At 41.1% G+C, this 21,402-nt stretch overlaps 1 protein-coding gene across 1 annotated transcript in view; it reads left to right on the top strand.

Annotated features, from left to right (window-relative positions):
• Positions 1 to 21,402, top strand: part of LOC145402635 (voltage-dependent calcium channel subunit alpha-2/delta-1-like) — a 440,994-nt gene that overhangs the window by 236,256 nt on the left and 183,336 nt on the right. The window contains exons 13-14 of the mRNA XM_080274627.1: positions 12,382 to 12,438; positions 13,166 to 13,333. Of these exons, the coding sequence (XP_080130753.1) occupies positions 12,382 to 12,438; positions 13,166 to 13,333 (225 nt within the window). The remainder of the gene's footprint in view (positions 1 to 12,381; positions 12,439 to 13,165; positions 13,334 to 21,402) is intronic.

The following is a 21,402-nucleotide window of genomic DNA, read 5'->3' as shown; positions in this document are numbered from 1 at the left end:
ATGCACGGCTATGTACGCACGGCGACGATGTAGATGTGGACGATGTTCGTGAGTGGTTGGATGACGACGAGGGCGATCCTGGGTATCAGACGTTGTCTGATATCGAGATCGCGTCTTCAGTTGCAGGTGTCAGTACCGAACTTGAAGATTCCGACGCTGAAGGCGACAATGATGCGGACCTTTCTCAGCAGGACACTACTCCAGCCATCCCCAAGCTGAGCGCACTCCGGGAACATCTAGAGTTCGTCCTAGACTACCTGGAACACCCGGACTGCGACAGGGAGATGGGGCCCTTGGGACTCGTGGAGGAAGTGCGTGCTTTCAGGCAGTGCATCATCAATCGTCAGAATCGTCGGTCATTGCGTCAATCAACCATTGACAGTTTTTTCAGGCCCGTGACCCCCGCTGTGCCCAGCCCTGGCTCCACTCCGTTGCCTCCCCAAGACAGGCCCTCATGCTCCGAGCCACAGCCCAGCACATCAGCCACGGTGGAGTCACCGCTCGATGTGAGTTTGCGGCTGTCTTCAGAGTCCTCTGCAGTGGGTACGCCATCACCACGACCCAGCGATGCACCCCTAGGTCGCCTGCCAGTGATACTCTCGGACTCTGACAGTGAATAAACAGCAAGAACTTCTCCACTAGACCACACGGGAATTTTGAGTGTTGTGCTGTGAAAAAAACAGTGTGTTGTGTTAAGGGTTTAAAGTTGTGAGAGAAAAGACTAGAAAAAAAAGTAACGTAAATAGACTTGTTTGTTTTGGCTTTGGAAAATTTTAAAAAAATGGGAAAAGTTAAAGTGCAACACTAAGTTACAATGGAGCATTATTTAGACAAAAGTGCACACTGTGAAGAGAACGGACTTCTGTGTGTTATTGACTAAGTTCAGTGCAAGACTTCAGGAACAGTGTACTGCAAGTGCTTCAGGAAATCGTTCTTACTGTCAGAGTCCGAGAGGAGGCGGTTATTCATCGAGGTGGCCAGGGACTTGCTGTAAGTAGCCAGAATGTTTCATACTGTACTTTTTTCCCTACTATACTTACCTCATTTCACTCTTTAATGTCCTTTATTGGTGTGAATAGGGTGTTAGTAGCTATGCATGTGCAGAAGGAATGTGTTTTTCTGAGTTAGGCTAGGTTAGGGTCCATAAGTACCAGAATGTTTATTAATGTATGAACATACTTCTAAACCCTCATTTTATGTTTCTTTTGCATTTATTTCAGTCATTTATGTGCCTTATTGGTGTGATTTGGGTCTTAAATAGGTGCTATGCATGTCCAGAGGGAGTTGTATAGGTGTTTCTCTGAGTTAGGGTTCATAAGTACAAGTCCATAAACTGGGGCCCAATATCCGGACAAAACCAATAACCGGACCTACCTATGGCTCTATTACGTCGGATATTGGAGTGATTACTGTATATATATATATATATATATATATATATATATATATATATATTTATGTATATATTAAGTGAAATCTCGAATTTCGATGGTTTAGATGTTGATGATTCAAATCTCGATTCATTTTCCAGTGGCCTGCCTTTCTTAATTTTCGATGCCAAAATCGCGTTTTTCAGTGCTCTCGGCGCCCAACTGCAATCAAATCAAACCATTGCGCAAGGTGATGTTCTGTTGTCGGCGGCTTTCTTGCGAATGTCCTGCCCTCTACAGCGCTGTGCCACAGTTTCAGCCTGTACCCTCCATGTGTGGACATGCATTTCGCTGCAATTTCATTGTATGTTTTTTTTTTGCATTTTTATTGCAACTTACCTGTTTCAAAATGGCAAGCAAGAGTGGTTCTTCAGGTAGCAGTGATAATGAATGAGAGCAGCCTGGCACCACTAAATCTTCACAGCCAAAGGTGAAAAGGAAATACAGGAAGGAGCAGAAATACACCAAGTATACCCATGCCGACAAGGTGAAAATCCGTATTCTACACTACAGTGTGGCAATAGAATGCAGAACTGCAGTTACCTAACTACAAATATAGTTCATGAAGTTTACTGAGAATGTGGGCAAACACTCTTGATTTTACGTAGTGAGGTTTGGAGGCCCCGGACCCAAACTAGTTTTTCCCATAGGAAGCTCAATTTAAATTTTCGATGATTTGAATTCCGATGCAATTTTTCAGTACACGTGTCCATCGAAATTTGCGATTTCACTGTATATATATATATATATATATATATATATATGAATGCACACTGCCTGTTTTTCATCCTTTTTTTTCCTTTTATTGTACTGCAGTGGCTAATGTAGAGACTTATTTCCCCTCATTTTGTTGTTTTCATACCCAACATATCTGTAATTAGATCCATTTCATTTATTTTTTTTATTTTTTATTATTATTATTTTTTTTTGTAAGGATGGTTTAATGGGCATTCTTGATTCCATGAGTAATTACTGTATATACAGTGTACTGTTTGAATATTTCTATGAGGTGCGTATTCAGGAGTCTTGTTTTATCTTGTTGTTATTGTTTTGGCCCCAGGCATACCTGGTTGTTTAGCCAGTGAACTGCAGAAAATTGGCCTCGTCTGTTGGGAGTTCAGAGTTGTTCTTCTTTTTTTTTTTAAAGAAGGATTGTCTGTATTTTGAGAGTGAGGTGCATAAGGTAAGTGTATTGTGGTGCAAGGGGCTGAATTACAGTGAGGACATATTGGAGTGTTTGCAGGATGTCAGGATGTAGTTTATGTTGATACTGAGGAAAGGGTGATGGAAACAAAGAATTGTTGGTCGATCAACTTTCATTTTGAGAGGGACAAGAAAATAATGTTTAGTGGAGGATTATGAAGCTCATCCATTCTGTATGATGCAGCATCTTATTTTAAGTATATCCTTGCTATCACTAAGCAGTTCTATTCGGCCAGGGAAAAACTTATGTATTGCTTCATTTAATGATGGCCATATGTATCCTATTCATTTGAGAAAGTCCCTTTCAAGCCAGATATAATAGTTTGGAGATGGTAATGTTAAAATCAGAAAAAGACTTTGAAGTGTAGTGATTATGCATCAACTCCTGTGGCAGACTTATTATGCATTCATATTTTTATGTCATAGTAGTTAATGTTCTGTAATTTATTACATGAATCATTGACATATTTAAGGCCTACAGAATTATTTTTTGGTCTGATTCTGGAGAGGGGTGCTTTCACATGATATAAGAGGTATAAGAGGCAGTTGAGCTACCAGGTTATGCTGTACAAACATCTCTGTCTTCTTCCCTATCTCTCAAAAAGAGGGTGGTAGACTGCAGGAAAAGGCTGATTTCAGCCAGCAGTTCACAGAGTTTATGTCCAGAAGAGCCAGGGGCCACAACAGCAACAACAACAGCTCTGTCATTTAGATATTTAGCACACAATTTCACAGTGACTAGACAGCTTCTACAGTGTTAACTCATCAGCCCAAGGACATCTTTTGTATTGTACTCTTGCTATTTCGAGATTAATTAATTTAGCTTAGGATATCTTTTGGCACTGGAGGAGTTAGATATAGAATTTTTAATCCCCTCATTGTGAGGGTAGTCTCCCAGGTTGAATAAATTAGTCTGACATTAGCTAGAACAATAAGAAAATGATGTCCTCTGGTTGATGGAGTTAAAATAAATCATAGGCTGTTCTGATCCCACCAGTAAAGAAAAAAAAAAAAGCTATTTCATATACTAGCAGTGTACATTTTAACAATTCACTAACCTATCTTTCATCTCCCCAACAATCTTTGGTAATATTGTGGATCATAAATGCACTATCTCATATTACATCTACTTAGTCAGTGTACTGATAGTTTTTCCTCTCTGTTCTTTGTTACCTCCTTTTGTTCTCTCTGTCTCTGTTATCACTGTTTTATCTCAGCTCCCATTCTGTTGTTCTCTTGTGCTTAGTGTTATTTCTCACTGTTCCACTTTTTCCTAGGGAAAAGAAGTGTGGAATATTTTTACATCACGTCTCGCATATCCTTTTCATTTTCTGTGCTGGAGTCCAGACTAATTTTTCTAAGCAGTACATTTAGGCTATTAAATGATTATTATATACTATTTTTTAATCATGTCTCATTTTAAATTTGATGTTGTTGCACCTGTTATAAAAACTCCCCCCCCCACTCCTCCCCACTCACACTTTTTCGTAGGACTATTTGCAAGCTCTAGCGAGACCTCAGGCCCCCACCTTAGCGAATACTATGATAACGTTCTACCAAGATCGTGTGGTAAGACTATCCCCCAGTTTACTATAAATTATTTTCCCCTCATACAATAGTTATACCTTATTTCCCTCATTTACTATACTGTTCATTTTTTGCCAATTAGAAGCCAGCAGTGCACACCCCCAAAAAATTTCTAGAGCTGCATTAACTGCTTCAGTCCAGTGACATACTTTTTTTTTTTTTTTTAACTCATGCTACCACCAGATAATTATGTTCAAGTTAGGAAAACGTGAAAGGGTCAGTGGGGGCTGTATTTAACTCCTATCCACTGCCAAGTAATACAGACATCTCTCAATTCCCTCCCTCTCCTCCAAAAAAGAGAATAGTAGACATGCATTAGAAGTGAAGCTTATGCCAGCAGTCCACTGGGTTCATGTCCAGATAAGCTTGGAGAGATAGCAGTGATCTCAACAGTTCAAAAATCTTTCTTTAGCTGAATACAGTAATCTGGAAGTAGCAAGAACAAAATATTAAATGTAACCTTGGGTTGAAAAAGTTAACCCTTTCAGCCAGAGAATATAAAGTGTTAATTTGTTCTTGTTGGAGCTCGAGGATTTTATTTTGCTTTGAGTGAGTTTCTAATTTTTAAAAGAGTTGTTGGGGGTTGTATCTAACCCCTTCAGTACAGATCTCTCAGTTGCTGAGTAAAATTGCTTGGAAACAGCAAGAATAGAATAAAAAAATATGTCATTGGATTCAAGGGGTTAAACCTATAGTAATAATTTTTCTTTTGGCTAGACTGTGTGTGCAGAATTGTCTTTAGTATTGTAGAGGTGCATTTATCATTCTAGAGGTGCAGTACACAGCTTCATCATCCCTAGGTGCAGAAAATTGCCTATACTGTATTTAGTCGAGAAAATAATGGAGTTTTGGAAGATCTCATTCATTTGGGCTGGAAATGCCATTTTCCTGCATGAATATCTTCTGTATCTTGCACTCTCCACCTGCCATTACATCAACTTATGTGTCTGCTTATTCCTTGCCTGAATTTTCTATGTCTACAAATATTCCACCATTCACGTATTTTCCTAATTTATATCAGCTGATATTGCATTCTCTGTTCATTATTAAATTTTGCTTTCCTCCACATCAGGAATGGGCAGCTTTTCACTGTCAGAAATTTCCTTCCAGGTTCAGTTTTCTTCATTAATCCCAATTCCCCCATGTTGCATTAATATTCCATCTGTATATGAATGTTGTCTTCTCACCTTTCACTTCCTCATGCAGTTATGGTACTTTCTTGAGGCAGTTTCTTTCTCTCTCTCTAGTTACTGATAATTCTGTGCATAGTTATAAATGTAAATTTTGAAGTTTATGATTACTGTAGGTTCATATTTGCTAATCAGTCTCTGCATTATTCTCATTACCAAAGATACACTTAATGGCAGTTATCTGTTTATTACATGACGTTATCTCTCACTGAAGTTCTCTGTGTAAAGTTTCTGTGCAGTACCAGTATCTATCACAGAATATTTTTTACCAGATACAAACCATGCCTGCTCCATGCTGCTCCTGAGTGCCATGCATCATCATCATCTTCACCATCATGCTCTCTGTCATCATCATCATCATCATCATCATCATCATCATCATCATCATTGTCATCGTCATCATCATCATCATCATCATCATCATCATCATCATCATCATCATCATCATCAATGCCTTGCTCCCCTTTGAGACCTACCTGAAGGGATGGCTGCAACAGAACTGCTTTCAAACTACTTTGTCCATACTGTACATGCTTTGCATACTTGCCAGTCACTTCTCTTCCTTGTCTCATCAGTGTACATTCATAAGCTGTAGTCTCTTGTTGCCATCAGTCTTTATCTGTAGCTGAAAATGAAGTCACACTGAAAGGACATATGATGTTGGTAGTTCTGGGGTTTTCTAGACTGCACTATACCCCTTTTACTTTAACTTGGTCCACAGTTGCCATCTCTCCATCTTGAATGCTGAATTATAACAAAGTGGAGGAATGATTGGGCAAATATGAATTGGAGCAGATGGGGGATGTGGAAGATGTGTGGAGGATATTCACAGAAGAAACATGTGCAGCGTGTGATGTGGTGTGTGGGATGAAGAGAAGATGAAGGGGTGTGCAAGGAACAGCGTGGTGGAATGAAGAGGTGAGACAGGCTGTGGCACAAAAGAAGAAAGCATACAATGAATGGATGAGAAATAGGGGTGTGGATGAAGTTGAGAGGTAGAAGAGAGAGTTATATGTAGAAAGAAAGAGAGAGGTGAAAAGATTAGTAAGAGAGAGTAAGAAGGGAGCGGATGTGGAATTTGGAAGGAACTTGAGTGTAAAGTGGAGGGACTGTAAGAAAATGTTCTGGAAAGAGGTGAAAAGAGTAAGACAGGGTGGACGTGAAGTTAGCAGGGGAGTGAAAGATAAAAATGGTAGATTCCTAGTGGAGAAGGGAGAAAAAGTGAGCAGAAGGAAAGAACACTTTAAGGAATTGTTGAACATAGAGCATGGAAGTAATGCGAGTATAAGTGGCTGGGGAATGGCTGGGAGAAGGAGGGAGGTGAGAAGACAGGAAGAAATCAGTAGGATAGAAGTTGTGGAAGCAATGAAGAAAGTTAAATTGGGGAAAGCCCCAGGAATGGATGAAGTGTGTGGTGACATGCTGAAGGATGGGGGAGAGATAGTAGTAGAATGGATGTGGAAAATGTGCAGATTGGCCTGGGAGGAAGGTAGAATTCCGGAGGATTGGAAGTCAGGTATAATTATTCCCTTGTACAAAGGAAAAAGGGAAAAAGAAGTGTGTGGTAATCATAGGGGCATTCGTCTTCTTAGTATAGTAGGAAAGTGTATGGTAGGATGCTTATTGACAAAGTTAGAGAAAGAACAGAGGAATTAGTTGGAGAAGAACAGGGAGGCTTTAGGAAGGGAAGAGGTTGTATAGATCAGATATTCATTCTTAGATCTTTAGTGGAAAAGTTTCTAGAGAAGGGAAAGAAGTTGTATGTGGCTTTCATGGATTTGGAGAAAGCATATGACAGGGTGGATAGACAAGGATTGTGGAAAGTATTAAGAATATATGGAGTAGATGGGAAGTTGTTGAATGCTGTGAAGAGTATGTATGATGAATATGGAGTAGATGGGAAGTTGTTGAATGCTGTGAAGAGTATGTATGATGAATATGGAGTAGATGGGAAGTTGTTGAATGCTGTGAAGAGTATGTATGATGAATATGGAGTAGATGGGAAGTTGTTGAATGCTGTGAAGAGTATGTATGATGAATATGGAGTAGATGGGAAGTTGTTGAATGCTGTGAAGAGTATGTATGATGGTGCTAAGGCTGCAGTGCGTGTGGATGGTGAACTAAGTGAATTTTTCTCTTTGAAGGTTGGGTTGAAACAGGGATGTGTCATGTCTCCATGGTTGTTCAATCTGTACATGGATGGGGTAATAAAAGAGGTACAAGGTAGGGTGGTGACCATCAACCACTCACTTGATGTAGTGCTGCCTACTTCTTCCTTAGCCTTTACCATTCTTTTTCTGTGCCTGCCTTCCTCTCTTCCTATTTCTCCCATCTTTCCTGTCACTTCTTATTGGTTTTCTTTCCCTTACAGGTGGCTTTACATCGAGTGACAAGCCAAATGGTTTCATGTAAGCCAAGAAACCATTTACAACACTGGGTGGTAACCATATAACCAGACCATACGTGCTCCCTACGTGTCAACAATTGGGTTGGTGGAGGGTTAGTGCCCCTCCCCGTAAAACAAATAACTCACAGTCAAATGACCACCCCTTACGGGATTATGGCATCTGGCAATAGATAGATAGACAAGGTAGGGTAGTGGATGTTGGAGTGGCCCTGGTGAGAGAGGATAGTGTTTGGAAACTCCCTGTACTGTTGTTTGCAGATGATACTGTGTTGTTGAGTGAAGACGAAGGAGAGTTGCAAGGCTTGGTGGATGAGTTTGGGAGAGTGTGTAAAAAACAGAATCTAAAGATGAATGTAGGGAAGAGTAAAGTGATGGTCTTTGAGAGAGGTGAAGTCAGGGAATGTACAGCAAGGTTGGATGGTGAGGAATTGGAAAATGTGAGTACGTTTAAGTACTTGGGCAGTGTGATGAGTAAGGATGGAAGTTTGGAGGGTGAAGTGGTTGAAAGGGTACAGCAGGGAAGAAAGGTTGCTGGTTCCTTGAAAGCAGTGATAAGAAACAGGGAAGTGAGCATGGAAGTGAAAAAGTTACTACATGACAGTATTGTGATACCAACTCTAACGTATGGAAGTGAAGCTTGGACCTTGCTGGAAGGACACAAGTCAAGAGTGAGAGCAGTGGAAATGAATTATTTAAGAGGAGGGGAAGTGAGCATGGAAGTGAAAAAGTTACTACATGAAAGTATTGTGATACCAACTATAACGTATGGAAGTGAAGCTTGGACGTTGCTGGAAGGACACAAGTCAAGAGTGAGAGCAGTGGAAATGAATTATTTAAGAGGAGCCTGTGGAGTCACATGGAGAGACAGGCTGACAAATAAGGATATAAAGGAGCATTGTGGTGTGGATGTGGATGTGATAGGAAGCATTAGGAGGAATACACTGAGGTGGTTTGACCATGTGGAGAGGATGGAGGGTGAAAGGCTGACGAAGAGAGTGTATGTGAGAGAGGTGGAGTGTGGAAGAGGGAGGGGGAGGCCGAGGATGAGATAGAGGGATGGGGTGGAGAAGTATATGTGAGAGGGGGGTGTGAGTTGAGAGTGGGGCAGTGAAATGGCAGGGGACAGGGCGACGTGGAGAAGATTTGTTTGTGGCCACCCCGAGCGGGATTGAGGCGTCCGGCAGTAGATAGATAGATTAACACTACAGTTGGGTGCTAGTCATGTAGAAGTTCTGTAGAAAGGATGTAGAGCCTCAGGACTCTTTTTTTCTGTCCTTGAGCTACCTGAAATAAACTAAAATAGGATAAAAATCTGGGTCAGGTTAAGGTGAAAGAGCTATAGTAAATGTGTCATAGCAACTATTCCTTATGGAAACTAGCAAAGCCTCATACTGTCACCATAACACTGGACAACAGATCTCCCTCAGGTGTAAAATGATGACTGATTTCACTCTAGCCAAGAGTAGGGTAAAGTTTGAGCAGCAGCAGCAGTGCTCATGAATGAACTGTTCCACTCTTTTTTACACTACATATGAGGCCACAATATACTAAATGCTTTCAGGATTTCCTTTCTTTTGAGACCAGGTTCATTAAACACTCCTGTCAGTAGTTAAAGAGATGCATTAAAAAGAAAAAGTTTTAACATAAACTGTCCCAAAGCTTACTCTTAGTTGATTTACCCCATTAAGTCCAAGTGCCTCATTTGATCTTGGACTTTTATCAGTACCCTCAGTCATACTTTCCTACCCTTACATGCAAACTCTTCCTTTTCCTTGTTTAGTTTAGCCACATCAGTCTGAGCACTCTTCCTGTATCCAGACAGTTTTATTCAGCTTAGGAGAGATTTTTCTAACAGGAGGGTTATGTAACAGCCTTCATTATCCCCTGCTGAGCTGATACTTTGTAAGGTAGTTTACCTCCCTATAGTCATTGTTTTATAACCAGTGTAAAGTGAGGCTTGCAACTTGGCCCTTGCGGACCTTCACTATGTCTCATATGAGATCTGCAGTTAGGAAGACTTAATGGCATTTACAACTAAAGATGCTCTCATAAGCTGAATAAAATCATCTTGTAATGGCAAGAATAAGATGAAAATGATTCCTCAGGGTGAAAAGATGAACAAGCTCTTCAGTTCTGCCTTTCAGCTTTATATTTTGTTTCTAGCTGCTAAGCAGATGATTTCATGCAATTTAGAGAAGACCTCATAGTGCAGAGTTTGAAAAGTTTCTTCTAAGTTAAAAGAAAAAAACTGAAGGTAAAAAAATGAAATATAAAAGATACCATTGTAGCTAAGGGAATAGCTTTATTACCACCCTTGTCTCACCACCCCTGCCTCACCACACTTGCCTAATTACACTATACCTGACCATACCTACCTCATGACATCATAACTGCCTCACCATATCACAGCTGCCTCATCACATCACAACAGCCTCCTCACACAACCTATTTTGGGGGAGGCAGTGTCTGAATATGTAGAGAGGTGGCCTGCATTCCTAATGGAGCCAGGTTCAAATCCTCGCTGGGGCAGGGAACAGTTTAAGGGTTTGAATTTCATACAATAGACTTTACTGATGTACCAGAAGACAAGCCAACATGTCATGAGAATATCTCCACTAATACCAACACACCAGTCTTAGATGAGACAGCCCTAGCATGTATTCAGTATGTACAGTGGGTGTTAGTGCTGAAATGGTGAATGTGGAGGTGCATGGTATGTAGGAGGACTGCTGGGCCTTGGGAGCAGGCTGTGAAGCCTATGCCCACAGTTGGACTCATAAAAAAATGTATACCACCAGCCTCACTATATAACCCCTTACTTACCACACAACCCCTCCCTCAATATACAACTTCTTCTTCACCGCATGGCCTCTGCCTCCACACTTGCCTCACCACACCTTACCACACCACACATCATACCACACTTACCTCATGACATCAAAGCTGCCTCACCACATCCTAGCTGCTTCACCATACCTTCTTCACTTCACAGCTTCTGCCATACCACCCTTGCCTTCACACTTGCTTCATCACACAACCCCTCCCTTACCGCACCTGCCTCACCACACAATTCTTACCACACAACCCCTTCATCCACATTTGTCTTACCACACAACCCCTTCCTCACCACATAATCCCTGCCTCCACCCCTGCCTCACCACATAATCCCTGCCTCCACACCTGCCTCACCACATAATCCCTGCCTCCACACCTACCTCACCACAGGTATTCACCACACCACACCAATCTACCTGTCTTACCACACAGCCTCTTCCTAACTATACAGCCCTTACCTCGCTTCACCACACCTGCCTTACTGCATCCCTTACCTCTTTGCAGTTGTATTGTGAATGTGTTGCATTATATACAAGTGTTGCATATATATGATCTCTAGTAGTCTAGCCTCAAGCTCCTGCTTATCAGATAGGGTTAAAATGTGACTGTCTATTGCTTGTTTTTCTCTTACTACACCCTTTTCTGCATGCCTGATTTTGACTTTATTTCCAGTGCTCATTGTTACTGTGTTATGAGCATAGTGTAACAATAGCTCCTTCAGTTCAGTGATGTCATCATTTTATTCTTGTAGGCAGTAGAAGGTGGTAGTTGATTTTTTAAAGTGTAAGACAACCCAGTTGTAGTTTGATAAGTCTCACTGCTGAATAAAATAATTGTAAATTGGAGGAATTTAATAAAAATGGCATCATAGTGAAGGGGTTAGTATATATCATACTCAAGACATTTTTTTGCCACATTATCCCTGGTGAAATTATTTTTGTATCTGATCACAGTTTTCTTTTTGTGAATGTATCAGATTCAGACAAGTGGTGATGTTCTGCATTTAGTTTAATATACTGTACAATATAGGTGATATTTCATTTTTTGTTGATGTACAGTTGCATAGAGTACTATGTGGTATGAACATATGGGGAATAAGCACAGTTGCATAATCCATCATTAGTAATAACCATGAGAATGTCAGAATGCTGCTTTGCTTGTGTGAAGCTGAATTCGGTTTGTACGGTGGTTTAATCAGGTTCATGAACAGCCAGTTAATCGCAAATTGGTAGGAATGCAACATACACATTTCAGTGAGAACCTTGTGTTTCTGAAAGGTATATTTAATATATCATTAAGTTGCCATTTTTATTAATGTCTTTATATTTACCTTAGTATTGCAGTTAGCCCATCTTTGAATTTTAATTTGAAAGATATTAAAAGCCTTGTGTAGTAGGTTCAGTCGCTGACTTAGCTTCCTTACAAATATAAGGAGGTTTTAGTTATTGTTAGTTAATTTTATGTTATACAGTGTAGTGAATTTTAAGCAGTTCATTGTGATTCATAAATCTGAGAGAATTATGGGCAAGCAAAAGTTAATTGCATCAGTATAGGTACACACCTTGAATGATCTTTGCTTGAGGCATTGCTTTAATTGAAGTGTGATTTGGTTTGAAAGTATGCACAAAAGTGATGTGGGTGTACATAGATTGCATAAAAAGAATATAAATAATATGCAGGACTTACAACCAAAAGTTTGTTTCTAATGTAGGCTGACCAAACTTTTCAGAAGGAGGAACTGACCCTCTCCATAACCCGGCCCGTATTCAATAACTCATACTATACAGTAAGTCCCTCCATTCTTATAATTGTTTCTGTTTCCAGTCCATCAGTTTTGCAGTCCATCTACCTGTCTATCAGTCTGGTGTGCTCATTCCTTGCAGTTATTTAATATTTTTTTTATTATTACTATATATACTGTAAATATTTTTTTTTTTTCTTTCTTCCTTATATTTCCACTAATCCTCCTCTTTTTGTATTATCAAGTTTTTGCTCTAGTCAGGACAGCCTCAGAGGAACACATTTATAAGACAAAGGTTTCCATGTCTTTATTATGAGCAGAGAGAAACTTCAGTACAGTACTGTACCAGTACAAGCATTCAAATATTTTCTAGTGGCCAAGGCAAAGAGAATGCATGTTTATAGACCTTTGTTAAGTCTTTAGTTGGTTTCTGCTTTTCCATTTAGAAAAGAGGAAAATTTTCAGGACAATATTTGCATTCACATCTGAGATACATAGTTACTGACACTTTTTTATAACTGTACAGATCATTGCTAATATAGCCAATCCTTAAGGTAAATCAGGGATGAGTTCAAGTATCTCATCTTTTCACATAGAGTAGTAACTGTAAATAGGCGGAAACTGAGTAGCAATAGAAGTTTAATAGACAGGTTTCCATAGTTTACTTGGACTGGATGGCCAAAAGAAAGTCAAAAATAGCAAAGCAAAATGAAGACTTTCTGTACATGTTGAGCCTATAAGTCAAGTTAACTTCTGTTACCTATATTCACAGAATGCAACTGATCTGGTGGGTGTGGCTGGTATTGATGTACCCTTACGCAGCCTCAAGAACCTGTCCCCATACCAGGCTCTTGGACCTAATGGATACCCCTTTCTCGTTAATCATAATGGCTTCATCGTACTTCATCCAGACCTCAAGAAGCAGCTGTCATACTTTTCTGTGAGTGAGTTAGAAGATCTTCAGATTGTGTGGCCATTTGGAGAAAATGGAAAATAAGAGATTGGCTTAAAGAGTGTCTGTAGAGGAGGGCAGTGATGGTTTGGACACTTTTTAAGGGTAAACGCAGATAAAACAAAAGTGATGATATCTAAGGTTGGTGCCAGTAATGTCAAGGACAAGGGAGAGTGGCCATGTGCAGTTTGCCACAAGGGTGTGGGAAGTAATTCCATCTTGTGCAGTGTTTGTGATAAAGGGGTGCACAAGAGATGTAATGGTATCAGAGGTAGACTGTGAGATAATGCTGATTTTATGTGTGCGGTGTGTTGGGGAGAGCAGGCGTGAAAGGATTAAACTTGCGGGTGAGTCTCTTGAGTGTGTGGAAAAGTTTTGTTATTTGGGAGACATGTTATGTGCTGGAGGTGGGGCTGGAGCTAGTTCTGTGGCTAGGGTGAGAAGTGGTTGGAAGAAGTTCAGGGAGCTGTTGCCTCTCCTGATATTGAGAGGACTCTCCGTACGTGCTAAGGGGTCTTTGTATGCAGCATGTGTTAGGAGTGTGTTGCTGTATGGTAGTGAGACCTGGGCACTAAAGGAAGAGGATATCTGCAGGCTCAGACATACAGAAATGACAATGATTAGGTGGATGTGCAGTGCATCCCTTTCAAGGCCTGGAGGGGCTGAGTTTACGATGAAAGAGTTGAGTGGTAGGATGGGACTGGAGTGTATTGGTGATGTGATGAGGAGAGGTAGATTGAGGTGGTTTGGGCATGTGGTGAGGATAGGGGATGATAATTGGGTGCAGAAGGTGAGAAGTGTTAATATTGGGGGTGGGGTTGCGAGGGGTAGACCGAGGAAGACATGAGATGTGGTCATTAAGTGTGACCTCAGGGTTAAGGGACTGAACAGGAAGACTGCAGTAGATCATGCAGCATGGAGAGCTGCCATTAGGTGACCAAGGTTGATGCATGCAAGCATGTTGGAGCCTTCAAAAACGAACAAACAAACGAAAATTACAGTACAGTATTTCTTAAAATTCAGATTTTAGCAGTAGTGTAATTGTGTTTACATAAAATGTTGCCTTATCATTCGGTTCTTCATCCTGATAATATCAAACTTGTGGCTCTTTTCAGTTTCAAGGTATAGTTAACGAAACACAAGTTTCTAAATCATCCGTACCATTCCTACCAGTGGTGATAGTTCAGACAGAAGGATGGGATGGCTCAGATACATGTATTACTTGGCACATTGTTAAAATTATGTGAGTTGGAGTGGCCAAAAACAAAAATTTATCAGTTCAAAGACATTTTATTGCAAAATTAAACTTCAGAATCCAAATGAACCTCTTCATATTTGTTAAAATCTCTCTCTCTCTCTCTCTCTCTCTCTCTCTCTCTCTCTCTGTCTTTGTCTCTCTCTCTCTCTGTCTCTCTCTCTCTTTGTCTCTCTGTCTCTCTCTCTCTCTGTCTGTCTCTCTCTCTCTCTCTCTCTCTCTCTCTCTGGATTTTTTACTTTACTTCTCACTTTCCAGGCCCCTATTTCAGATTGCAAAACGAACTTAATCTCTTATTTCATCTAATCATTTCCCTATTTCTGACTGACTGACTGGCATAAGACTTTTTTAATGCATATTGTAGCCAGGGATAAGTCAGACACTGACAAACCATCCCTCTCCACAACTGTCTGAATCATCTCAAATGTATATAATTAATTGATGGGTACCTGGAAATTTCACAAGAGAGAGCTTAATATTCATTTTTGATAGCAATATCTCCTATGTGCGACACAAACTTATCATAATAATACATAATTTGCTGCTAGGCTTATTTATAGAGGCAGAGCTTATGATATACATTCAAATTATGAGAGAGGAGGTGCAAAAAAGAAAAAACACAAAATCTGACCTGCATCAAAAAGTGTGGCATTTGTAGCTTAGAGGTTCTGTGTGGTCGAAGCAAACAAATGGTTTTACTTTCATGCAAGGCTTCGCGGCCATAGGTCCCATATGTTTCTCAGGAAATGCACTGTCTGAACCAGCCCACTGTCCGAACCATCACCGCTCTCCCCTAAGTGAGGTGGAGGGGGGGAGGAGCAGACCCATGATGAGGTGAAGAGACAGGGTGGAGAAGTATATGAAGGAGAGTGGTATGAGATGAAGGGAAGACAGCCTAATGGTAGAGGACAGAATGATGTAGAGGCAGTTTTTCTTGGCCACTCATAAGGATTAAAGTATGTGGCTATCAATAGATAGTTTGTAAAGAGCCTTAAGAAGTGGAGAGATAAGGAACTGTATCAGCATATGGCTTGCTAGAACCTTGCTGTAAACTTTGTCATTTTAGCTTTATCATCACAAGGCTTGCTAGAACCTCTGTTGTCATTTTACATATTATAGCCTATTGTTTTCTTGTATATTATAAAATGTGAAGTGCATCTATATAGAAAAATGCCAAATAATGTCTGAATAGTTAGGGGTGTGAGGTGGAGTCAGGATTCCAGAAGCATGAATGGCAAGTTGATGAGTGTCTGTCCCATTTCACAGGGCAGGCTTTCTATTTCCTTGCTTTTTGAACCATACATCCAACTGGGTTTACTTTCAAAGGACGGTTGGAGTTTACTGCCTACGTAACATAATGTCACTTAGGGGTCAGTAACTGGTTACATTTGCCTTATATATTTAAACTTCATAGCCTTGCCTTAGGCCTCTACACATCTGCTAATGCAATAATGGATTGACAGAAGTTGGCAAAAATATTATGCTATACAGTATAGTCTTAGTTAACCCCCCTTCCTCCCAAAGAAGAAAAGAAATGCATGTTCCTTTTTTATGGCTGTTTATATACATATATTTATGATCAGTTGGGAAATGAGTTACAGTGGCATCTCCTAAATCTCACATTTCTAAACCACAAATTCATAATATGCGGCAACATCATGCAACAGATTTCAATATCAGTTGTTTACCAACCACCACTCTGACTGGATGCATCAGTGTATCATGCATAGTAAAGCCTCATTTATAGCTTTCAGAGGTAAGTTTATAAAAATGCCCAGTATCTGTGGTAATCCATGAATAATAAGTAACCTGTGAAAGCCTCATTTCAATAGAAAATATGGAAAGGCTGTGCTCAATGAATTAACGACTTTTATGATGACACGGAGGCATCCAAGGGCGACTATGACACCACTTCCTTCATCATCATGCTGAACTCTGAGGGATTCCTGAGGGAGGTTGATGAGGAGGAAGTGGCACAGAGGCTGCAGCATGAGGCTGTAGTCCGCCTCAAGCCTCAGAACCCCTCCCCCCGTATCCCAGTCATTCCAGCCACAAACCAGTTCAGCCATGGAGGCCTAAAGTGGCAAATGGCCAAATCACCGTATGGCCAAAAAATAGGTTAGGTTAGGTTAGGTATGGCCTAAACATCTTCGGCCTAACAGGATCACGGCCAAAAATAAATATGGCCGGAGTGTCCTGAATTCCTGTCGTGCCCTACATTCGCTACATAACTCTTGGCATACTGTAATCTCTTTAATATCTGGATGCCTAGTAACCTGCCACCCTAATGTCTAGATATTTTGGGCCTGGGCCTTCAGAACCCAAAAATGGCAAAAAAATGGAAAAAAGCAAAAAAAAAAAAAAAAAAAAAGATTTTTTTTTTTAACCGTAAACCATAATTTGAACTTGGTGCACGGCTCCGACCAGCTATTTTTACGCGCGGCGGCCACGGCCCCTTGCTTCCTCCCCTCCCCAGTTAACGCCTAACTACCATCCTGACTAGATGCTCATCACAGTGGGTGTCGCACGTGCTCGTTTTTGTGAATAAACAGTGAATAATCTGCAATACCTCACGACTGGACCACATGGGAATTTACAGTGTTGTGCAGCTTTAAGAAAGTAGAATTCAGAGTGCAAAGGGTTAAGCGCAGAGTGCAAACTGGCAGTTGCAACTGGCATGGCACAAACAGGAACAGAATGTGCAGTGTTAAACAATTATAATTCACAGTGATAATTGGGTGAGGAAGGTGAGAAGTGTTAATATTGGGGGTGGGGTTATGAGGGGTAGACCGAGAAAGACATGGGACGAGGTCATTAAGTGTGACCTTAGGGTTAAGGGACTGAACAGGGAGGCTGCAATGGATCGTGCAGCATGGAGAGCCGCCATTAGGTGACCAAGGCCGACGCATGCAAGCATGTAGGAGCCTTTAAAAACAAAACAAAACGAAACGAAACGAGTGCAAAGGATTAAGTGCAGCACAACATTAGATTACTGTACATGCTTCAAGAGCATTTTCACCACTGCCAGAACCTTAGAGGAGGCGGGTTAATCTTCGTAACGGCCACGGATGTCTTGTCAATACCCTGTACACTGGTAAATATTTTCCATGCTCACTTCTAATTCTTTATTCTCTGGTTCCTTTTCACTTATTTCATGCTTTCTGTCCCTTATTTGTGTGAATAGGGTCTTAAATAGGTGCTATGCATGTCTGGTAGAGAGTCATGTAGGTGGTTTTCTGAGTTGTGCAGGGTACGGTCCATAAGTACCAGTCCAGGAGGCAGGGTCCCAGTATCCGGATGATCCCACTTCCCGGACATGCCTTTGGTTGTATTACATCGCATATTGGAGAGACTGCTGTACTTCGCACTCAGTCTTGTTTAGCATGATGAACGGCTGCCACTAATTTGTAGTTTAATGTTTAACAGTAGCAGTGGAAAGTGCGAAAACAATCCCAGAGGGGGCCTACAACCTCTTAGGTTAGGACAACAAGATATTAAGTATCCCTCTCTTCCCCAGACTCCCTCCTGGACTACCAAAAAAAAATGTTTCACGCACTAAGGTTGTAAAACACTGTAATGGTTTATGCTTTAATCTTAATGATACAGAATATTTACACTTCTGTAACAAACAGGCTATACAGTAAGAGCCCTGTCATTTGGCATCTTCGGGACCAAGCAGGTGCCAAAAGAGCAGAAACTGCTGGATGCCTGGGAAAGCCTGCCAAAAGTTTCTAGCAATCATGGGCAGTCACCCCAATGCAATCACAGTGTCTAGCAAGTATTATTGGTCAACCCTAAGAGTGAGAGCAGTGGAAATGAGTTATTTAAGAGGAGCCTGTGGCGTCACGTGGAGAGACAGGCTGACGAATGAGGATATAAAGGAGCGTTGTGGTGTGGATGTGGATGTGATAGGAAGCGTTATGAGGAACACATTGAGGTGGTTTGGCCATGTGGAGAGGATGGTGGGTGAAAGACTGATGAAGAGAGTGTATGTGAGTGAGGTGGAGGGGGGAAGAGGGAAGGGGAGGCCGAGGATGAGATGGAGGGATGGGGTGGAGAGGTATATGAGAGAGGGGGGTGTGAGTTGGGAGCAGGGCAGTGAAATGGTGGGGGACAGGGCGACTTGGAGGCGATTTGTTTGTGGCCACCCCAAACGGGATTGAGGCATCTGGCAATAGATAGAATAGATAGAACTTATATTTAATGTATTTAATGATACAATACACATGAACTTACCTTAACCTAGGTGTAATTACATATGTACACTGTAAAATAGCATTACAAAGTTTCCAGACTTTCAAAATTTTCCTGCTCACAAAGCCAGACACTGACTTGTCATGATGGCCAACAGGGCATGGAATGTTGGCTAGCAGAAATCTTCAAAAGTGCTAAGCACAACTTTAAAATGCGATAAGCTATAGGTGAACTGTTCAAATTTTTGCACTAAACTGGACTTCAAAATGCACTAGATATAGAAGATAATCTAAAATTTATTGGCACTGAATTATTATGAAAATTGCCAAATTACTGTATTATGAAAAGTGCTAGATCTAGTGCCAATAGTCCCAAATTAGCAACTGTGGACACACGGGTACTAGCAGCGAGCTGGTGACCCCGTTGCGGTTGCCATTCGGCTCAGCATATGTGCCGGAGGAGCAGACAACTTTCGTAATGGGACTATTTATGAAAACCGTCGAAAGACCAGAAATACTGTAAGACCAGATGCCGAATGAGAGGATGTTTACTGTACAAGTTAGTTACAGTAATACGAATATGGCAGACAACTTAGTATACTGAGTTTCAACTTGACACAAGGGAAACTCAACCACTTATGTATGACTTGACAGCAGCTCAGTTACATAACTTGATAATTATGTATGACTTAGGTGCAACTTAGTCACTTGACAAGGTAGCTCATCCATTGAGTATTTAATGTTCACTTAAACATTAGAAAGTCTTACTCTAAAGTTAATACCACTACATAACTGGTACTTCCATGACCAGGGACATACATGTCAAAATAATATTGCTAGTCTTTCTGAGTACGGTACAGTAGTGACTGCCGGTATTTTACGTTGCACTAACGGCACTTATACACCTTGCTTTACTCTCTCGCAAAACTGTTCTTCAAACACTTCTGCTCACCAGAACTGCAATGCATGGTCATGACTGTGTTCCTCCCCAACTGTCCAAGTTGGACAGAAGGCTATTTCTGTTTGGCTACCAAACTCTCCTTAACTGCATCACCCGTATGAGTGTGCTTATATACACCTTCATACGGATCACTGAGCCATCAGTGCACTCCTAGACTACCTCAGTTCCTATCCCCTGAGACATTATCCTCACTCACTGGCACACGAATAGTGCATTAATCTTTGCATCCTCGCAGATGACAGTTGTTTAAACTGACTCCTCCAGTACATTGACCTTGCACCCTGATCAGTAACATTGTGTTCTGGCTCCTCAGTGGCTGTTTATAAACTCAATGCCCTGGGTGTTTTTTGCTCATTACCTAACCATCCTCCTTCTCCCACCATTCCCTCTTTCACCTCACCTATTTTAATATTTCGTCCTCTCCTTCCTCTTCAGTTCTCTCCAGCCCTCGCTGTTTTCTAGCTCCTTCTGGCTGGTCCCACACCTGCTGTGCATATGCCATGATCTCAGCACGATGCTTATGTTGGGATGTTTTATATGCTGCCTTCAGGAACATGCGACATTGCCTGTCCATGTTCTTCTCTCCCCTTGTTCCACTTCTGTCTTTTTCTTCACTTCTCATTTCTCGATCTTCCTCCTCTCCTCCTTTACTCCCACTCGGTCCTGGCCTCTGACTGAAGGGGCCACGTGGATGGGATGTGGAGGTAACATCAGGAGCAGTGGCATTCATGTCGGCAGCAAGTACTTGACTGTTGCGGGGCCAAACTTCTTCCCCCCTCCCCCGTCCCTTCAAGCAGTGTCGTCAGTCAGAATCAGGTAAGAATCTTACAGTATTATTCATTTCCATTAAATTTGCTTTACTAATTTCTTTTCCAGGTTGTTTGTGTTCACTGGTGACGAGTTTGATGTAGGTTTTGACCAGTTTGATGTAGGTTTTGGGGTAAGGGGGGCAACTTTTCCAAGATGACAAACTCATGATTAATTTTCCCCATAAGAGTAGTTATTTTTAACACGAAATTCTGAAATCGCGGCCTGTGTCCAGTCTCATAAGACTGCAATGTAGGAGATTCCACTGCATAACAGTTTAAAGAACAATAATTTAACTTTTGAGAAATGAGCCATTTTCTCTGAAAGTATGACAATGATATTCTCCATATTACTTGAAGTGTATTATATGAGCCCAGGCGATAATAAGTGTTTTTTAAGTTATGATTAGGGTTAAGATTTTCTAACCACTCCAGCTCCTATATGGCATCCAATCCCCATTTGCAGGTGTGCAAGTTTCTCATTACATTATGGCACCCTATCATTCTCTTGGAAGATATTGAACTAAAATCAGCAGGAAAACCTTGTAGGGGTCAGAAAAATTTGTGTGCAGGAGCCAGGTAATAGAGGTCAGCCTGCTAGGGGAATCTGGTCAACTCTGAATGTGTGATGTATACCGTATTTAATGCAACTCCACATACCACCACAAGGCAATAAAACTGCTAGAGACCAAACAGAATGCAACTGGGGATGACTGTGGGTGTGTTGGGTTGATAGCTGAGATGTTGAATGCTCTGAAGTTATAAGAGTGAGTTTAGTCACTGACTCAATAAAGTCTGTTATACAGTATATGTATGTTGTTCCAGATGACTGGTTGTAGAGC

This window comes from Coenobita brevimanus, chromosome 58 (genome assembly GCF_032717465.1).
Source record: "Coenobita brevimanus isolate Jiangsu-jjx chromosome 58, ASM3271746v2, whole genome shotgun sequence".
NCBI lineage: Eukaryota > Metazoa > Arthropoda > Malacostraca > Decapoda > Coenobitidae > Coenobita > Coenobita brevimanus.
The sequence above is the reverse complement of the archived record's forward strand: the minus strand, read 5'-3'. Positions and strand labels throughout refer to the sequence as shown.